This window comes from Apus apus, chromosome 18 (assembly GCF_020740795.1).
Source record: "Apus apus isolate bApuApu2 chromosome 18, bApuApu2.pri.cur, whole genome shotgun sequence".
NCBI lineage: Eukaryota > Metazoa > Chordata > Aves > Apodiformes > Apodidae > Apus > Apus apus.
The window spans coordinates 10,203,437-10,210,817 of record NC_067299.1 but is presented as its reverse complement, the minus strand read 5'-3'; the positions used below and the strand labels follow the sequence as shown (position 1 = coordinate 10,210,817).

Genomic DNA, 7,381 nt, shown 5'->3' with positions numbered 1-7,381 from the left:
ATCATGTTCAACCCAAATACTCTGAGGCCCTTCAAAACTAGGGACCACTGAAAATCCCAAGAAGTTTATACTTGCAGTTTTAGTTGTCTTTAGAAGAAGAAAAAAATAAAATTCTAGTTTCTAAGCTTTTGATGCTAATGCAATCTCTGCAGCATTAAAAAAACTCACATAAACCAAACCCACCACTGATTCAACAGCAACTAGTTAAGAGCTTTGAAGATGCAAAGCAGAAGATCCATTTCATCAACATACACTAATATTGTATATATATAAAATATATATATGATATGATATATATATATTATATATTTAACATTGATATGTAAACTCTATTTAATACATTAAGTTCTCAATTATTTTCTTGCTGTGAAACAAAGGTAATTGCCCTGGGGGTGGAAGGCCAGGTTCCTACAGCTAAATTAAAGTATTTCAATAGAGAAACATCAGAAATCCAATCAAGAAAAATGCTACACTAAGTAAGTTTCATAACTGAGCAAAAGAGACACTTAAATAAGCCACACTAGGTGGTAAAATAGAGCCTGTCTGCCCTCAATAACCAGAATGACTGCAGACCTTATCAACTTGGGTCAGTACCTCAGGTACTTGAATTATCAGTAAATAAGTAAATCCATTGCTTCATGGAGATCATTCTAGCAAGTCTAGGATGCCGGGAAGTTGTTACCATGGGTTAGGGTTGAAAGTGCTTTCTAAAGACAAAGCAGCAACCCATCAATTCCTCATCTCTTACCAGTGACTGTGCAATTAACCTGAACCAGGGTTTTTTTTTTCCCATGGTGACTAAGGCAGTAACCTAGTTCCCCTGGTTGACTCCTAGGATGACTCAGGCTGTAGGCAGCTGATGTTACACTGGTGACTCTTCTGTGTTCCCACCTGCACTTTCTCCATTTATAAAACGGGGATAATGGTGTAGTGAAGTCTGTCTTACCAGACCAGCAGAGGGAACATGACATGCAGCTAATGCAATCTGCAGGAAGGGCCCCAACAGAAAGCAGCAAAAAGGACACCAGATTGTAGGGTGACACCACGACTGCTACACGGAGCTTTATGCCTGTCATGGTGCACCTAACATCACGTGTGCCTGTTGATGGATCTAAATACACGTGTGCTGACGATCTGAGTTGCAAGGTACCTGCACAAAAAGAAACTCCACACACACCCTGGAACCACACAGCTGGCAGAAAGGGACCATGCTGGGAAACTGCCACCTCCGCTGGGAGACACTGTGAGCTGGGAACTTCCACCTTGTCCCTCCAGATGGAGACAGGGCTCAGGGAGAACCGAGCCTGTCTTCACCTGCAGCTTTGTTTACTCTTAGCTAGCAAATGTATGGAGTCTTTTATAGTGGTTACCATGGCTAATTGACTGCAGCCTTCAGTTTTCACTCCAGTATCTAGTACTACTAAAGGTTTTTTTACACAGCACCACTGAGAAGTGCTCACTTGCCCCAAACCCAGTGCAATCATGTAGTAAGAGACAGACTGCAGCTCCAGGAGCTTCACATGAAGAACTGCTAGGGTTGGTACTTTACAGAGCAAAGGAAGGAAGGAAGAGCCGATGAGACTCTAAAATCAACAAGGGAGGAGACATTCTCACCACTCATTTGCATGTTCTTCTCTGAACCAGCCAACCTAGAGGCCAGTCTCCACCTGGGGTTAAAGATGAGCCACCTTCTAAAGGCAATTCAGACCATTTAAGTTGGGATTCTGTTCCAAATCACCTTCTGGATGAGTTTGTCTCCAAAGATGGCAGCTGGAGTCCAAAGAAGCAAGCTGGTTTATCCGGGTGAGGTTTAACCAACCTGCCATGGTTGTAACAAAACCCTGTATAATGAGAATCTTTGGTCACTGGTTGAACCGCAGCTCGTGCTTCTTCCTTGCCAAAACCAAAAGCAGTAAGCCAGGCAGCTCCCCTGTAAATGGAATGTAACCAACAGTCTGTTACCTTGTTCCAGTGCCCCAGGTGGCTTTCAGCAGGTCACCTGCACATGTGAAGCAGTAGTTAAGAGTTCAAATTACCAAGAATCATGCTATTTACTTAATAAGGTACAGCCACAGCAAATGAAAATAGTTTCAGTAAAATCCTCTCCAACCTCCTTTTGCTTATCTTCCAGTCCAGCAAGGACTACACATTTTTGAGGCATTAGAAGCAAAGGGTAAAAAGGAACAAAAATATAGTGTCCATGGCTCTTGGAAAAAAGGAAAGGTCTGCAGTGTTTATTGCTACCTATAATAGATTTAGTGATTGCAAAGGCATGAAAGAGAACTCGACTAGCAGAAAGGCAGAGAGAGCAAAGTATGAATAGCAGACAGCCAGGTTAGAGTGAGATATTTAGTAAGGACAGACAAAGAAGACAATCCAGAAGGTTAAAAAAGAGAGGACAATGACCACTGCATCAGGGAACACAACTTGCTTCCAAAGGGGCACTTCCTAGACATTGCTTTAGTTGGCATCTCCCCCTGTGATAAGAAGCTACTGAGTAGAACACTAGTTGGAGTGTGGGAAGGTGGGATCTTCAAAGCACAAGGCAAAAGGTGTTCTAAGTCCAGTAGCTCAGGGTGGCCTATGCTCCACAGCTAACTGTGGTCAGTGTCCTTCCTACAGGGTATGTGGCATGGTCTTTAAGCAATTGAATCTCTTAAATTCTAGCAATTCAAAACCCTTAAGATTTGAGACGAGCATCTTGAATGGAAAACCCTGCTAAAAAAGATTTGTCTATACCTGCAAGCTAATGTCCCCATGTTAAACCTTGGAAAAGCAAGGAATGCATCTGAAGAATTTAATAAGCATTACAAATGTTGTTTCATCTCTCACTGTACCTTTCAGGCACATTCCTCCGAGCATCACCCCTCCCTTAAGAAGACCTGACGCAGCCTCTTCAGTTGTGTTGCCTTGAAGGGAGTGAAATGCCTCCCTGCTTTCTGGGACTGAGACTGAAGTTCATTAGCTTAATTGGGAATTAAGCACCATGAGCAGGAGGATGCTCAGCACCTGGGAGGACAAGGACCATCCTCTGCACAGTGAGACCACATTTCTTCCCCCTGCAGACACTGACAAAGCTGTTAGGACTCCAGTTACAGTGCTCTGAGATGAGCCTGGAAGATGATGCTGACACCTGGCAGGGTATCTCTGCAGGCCCCAATAGCTTTCCTCCTTCTACCACCATCTGCAACTGGTTTCCTTCAGAAACTTGGAAGGTTTTGTAGTGATGTGCTTCTGGAAGACTGAGATTTGGGTTCCTCACAGAAAAAAAGAGGAAAGATGCTCTTTTTGCACATTATGGTGCTATTGTGCATTCCACGCAGTTTACACTAAGTTGGCTTTTTAAAAAGACACAGGGGAGTTGTTCTTTTCTCTTAGCTGCACAGTTGAAATTCAGGGAAATTTCACTTTCATCAGATTCACATGGGAGTGAGAGTGGAATTCAGACAGAAGTGCTACAGGGCTGAAGAGAGAAACAAAACCAGACTTGCATCTACGCCTGCATACAGTTCATTGCTTACCAAAACAAGTGGCTGTTACTGAGGGAGGAGAAAGATTTCCTTTGTCTTTCTCAGGAAAGCAAATTTCAGTGTCACAATTTACCTCTGCCAAAGTAACCTGGATAAAGGCTGTGAAGTGTTTACAACAAGTCGGTAAAAACAAACAAAAAAACCCTGAAGTAAAAAACCCTCCTGGAAATCTTCTATAATGAGGAGCAAAGTTTTGGTAGTTTGGGGTTTTTTTCTTCAGAAAAGAGCACCATGAAAGCTGTACTATGAATAACTACGCAATTTGCAAGTAATTGGACACAGTAATGCACAAATGGTTGCTAGTTACCAGTAGCCACACCTGGTAGCCAAACTGGTAAAATGCCATTGGCTTGTGTGGAAGAGCAGAGACTCCCGAAAGGGCAGGCACACAGCCAGGAGCTGCAGGATGGGACTGCACTGAAAGACAAACTCAGCAGTTCATTAAAACCTCACCATAAACAGAATGTTACAATACTTTTACGAATCTGGACAAGCCCAGGATCTATTCTCAGTTTTGTTCCATTTTTTTTCCTGATCACTACAATAATTTTAAGCAGACGGCTTAGAACAGTTTCCCATCGCCTTTCTATTTTTAGAAGCTATTTCTTCTGAAAAGAAACCCACTCTTGGGAAGAAGCATTTTTCTCCCCATAGCAGCGATGGGGTACTCCACACAAAGAAGCACCTAGCAGTTTAGTTCACATTTTTTAATAACATGGCACAATTTACATTACACAAGTCTTCGCTGATGAGGAAACATGCTGAAGATTGAGAGCCGCTTCACTTTGCTTTTCACATAGGATCTAGAAAGGACTTTATTACATACAGGATAAACAGCAAAAAGGTTTGTATATAACAATCTCTTTACAATACTGAAAGCTACCACTATGGTTCCAGTGTACATATTCCTCAGGGTTGGGTTTTTTTTGTATTTTTCCTTTTGTTCTTAAAAAAAACCAAAACAAAACCACTGCACAACATCTGGAGTTCACAAAGTCTGAAGCTCACAACTAAACCTTCAGTTGACTACTAAAATAGATCTCTGATCATTAGAAACAACTGTCTGTAGGTAACTTTTTTCTTTTTTTTCCTTTTTTTTTTTTTGCCAAAACAGGGTAACAACTTCAGATAGCACTTTAATACACTAGAAGACCAATGGAACTAATTTTATTTCATACATATATTTTACAGTCCAGTAGACAAGGTATTGAATTCTCTCTGATAAAGTCATATTCTCTCCAAATATTTAGACAAGAAACTTAACGCGTTATAAAAAAGTGTTATGAAAAGAAAGATTTCAGAAGATTGATGCATATTTTTAAAAAGGACCATGTTCTTCTTGTTACTTCATGTCTTCTATGATTAGGGAACAACCAGGCTGACCTGTTAACTATTCACAGACTTTATTACCAACTGAAATACAAGAAATTGCATTATGAAATCTGCATCAGAGTTCATTAATTCAACTATTGATCCACAGTGAATACATGTCTAGCATTTAGAAAAGTATCAGCTTTCTTGCAGGATTTGTTTCAATGTGGCTAAAAATCACTTAACAAAAAATAAAGTGTGTGTACAGAGAAAAACGACACACTGGCAATAAAAAGAAAACCAAACATGAATGGCTGTAAGCAGATATTCTTCCAAAAATAAACCTGACATGTTAAGTGATGAAAGTTCTGGAAAATCTCCAGGATTTGATTATTACTCTGTTTAACCCAGATTAATGTGACTGAAACCCAAGCTGTCATGCCTGCAGCCTTGGATCACAGGTCACCAACCCTGGCATGTTCCAGAGAACACATGAGCTACAGCAACGTCAGCACCTCGATGCAGGGGTTCAGGGAGACAACCACACTCCTCCTGGGCTGTTCCTTTAACAAAACAAGCAGGAGAAACACGTTTTCTAGTACAGATGAGCTTGTTCAGGGAAAATATGACTTTAGTTATGTTGTGTGTTGAAAAGGCTCCTTTGAGTTATAAAGGCTTTTGTGAAAAGCCTTAAAATTCATTGCATAGTTGAAGGGGTTTAGCTGTCTATAACAATATAAGTAACACAGCATAAGCCAACTGTGTTGATCAATATTAAGTTTGCAAATAGCACAGTTTAAGAAGTATTAATGTATTATGTTACTTAATTTTATCTATTTACATTTGTACAAAGTAAAGCTTTCATCTTACCCTTTTTGCATATATGAACCATTAACCCATGAAGCAATCTTTTTACATAAATATCTACAATTGTCTTCACTTCTGGTCTGAAAGAGCTTTGAATGGTTAACATCGGTGGTGGTTTGTTTCTAGTCAAGTCATTCAGATTCATGTCTTGTTCTTCAGTTCAAATTTTGAAATTTTTAAACTTAGAAATAAAATAGGAGACACAAGGAACATGTGGACTTGGCTAAAAGATCTGGAAAATTTCAACATATAATATACAAAAAAAACCATTTCAAAATCTTTGCACTCAGGTCTATACATATTGTACAGGGGGTCACATCCCCAGTCTGTATCCGTGACTAGTAAGAAGGTCTTTATATTATGTTCATTTACAAGGTTCTGTCCCTCTTTTTCTGGTTTTTATTCAGTCTCACTCTGCTTATCGAGCCTCAATGTCCTTGAGGGTGTGAGAAGGAGGCCTCTCCCTCATCTCTGTTGACAGAGGAGTAGTCCTTCTGGGAGACCCAGGCCGAGGTCCCAGAGTAGAAATAAGAGGCGGAGGGGCACTGAGAGCTGCTGTGGGGGGAGTTTTATTGAGGATGCCATTTTGGTGTCCTGTCGGGGGACTGACCCTGGGGTAGTGCATGCTTGGAAGTCCAGGTGTGATGAGGCTTGGGTGAGGCAAGTGCCCATCCAGGGCGGCAGGATGAACCGAGTGCAGGCGCGCGTGTTCATAGTCCTCTCTGAGCATGTGCAACCTCTCCCTCTCATCCAGGTGGTTGCCCCTCTCGTGCTCCCGTCGAGGGTCAACAGAGAGAGGGTGGTGGTGATGGTGGTGGTGATTGTAGTCGTGAGGTTCTCGATCCCTGAATGACCTGTCTGCTTCATACAATCTCGGCGTAGAAAGACGGTGAAGGGGGTCGTTTCTTAGCAAAAAGTCTCTGCCCAGGGGGTCTCTCCGATGAATATCCAGCTCTCTGTAAGGATCTCTTAAAGGATCTCTCATTGGATCCCAGTGGAAAGAAGGATAGGGGAAACGTTCTCCACCAGGAATTGGGCTAATTCCCATAAAAGGGGTCATCATGCGAGTCCTATCCAGGCCACTGATGCTGTTCATGTGATGTATACCAGTTACACCTACAGTCATGGGCATAGACACTAAAGGACTTGGATGGACGTTAGATGTAGATATAGGTGGTGGCTGGTCAGATGACCTATGAGTCTGAGGTCCCTCAGGCTGAACATCATGGTCTTCCTTTCGCTCCTCCTTCACTTTGACTTCACTGCTCTTCTTGGGATTATCGTACGCCGGCTCGTTCTTCCTCTCCACCTCACGGTTTGAAGTACTGTTAGGCCTGGTGCTCTCCACAACGGGGGGCCTGCTATAGGGTGAAGGAACCCTGGACATTTGCTTAGACTCTTCCACCACTCGGCTGTCATGGCTCAGGCCTTCCTTCTCCGAAATATAGTTGTCCTTCACCTTGTGCTCTTCAACACTGATCTCCTTCCGAGATTCGGGGTGATCCCTCTCGCGTTCCTTGGGCTTCTCTTTGTCTCGAACCTCGGGGTTCAGATGGCTCCTCATCTGCTCATTTGAGCTGCGATTATGTCCGAGGGAGTTGACTGGATGGATAGGTGCTGGCGAAGGATGGCTGGAGTGTCTTTTCTCAATGCTCTCCCTGGAAGAAAGAGAA

At 42.4% G+C, this 7,381-nt stretch overlaps 1 protein-coding gene across 5 annotated transcripts in view; it reads right to left on the bottom strand.

Annotated features, from left to right (window-relative positions):
- Nucleotides 1–4,232: 4,232 nt before the first annotated feature.
- AUTS2 (activator of transcription and developmental regulator AUTS2) overlaps nucleotides 4,233–7,381 on the bottom strand; it is a 769,537-nt gene continuing 766,388 nt past the window's right edge. For all 5 annotated transcript variants that reach the window (XM_051636183.1, XM_051636186.1, XM_051636184.1 and 2 more), the window contains one exon: nucleotides 4,233–7,366. In XM_051636183.1, the coding sequence (XP_051492143.1) occupies nucleotides 6,127–7,366 (1,240 nt within the window). In that variant the 3' untranslated portion in view covers nucleotides 4,233–6,126. The remainder of the gene's footprint in view (nucleotides 7,367–7,381) is intronic.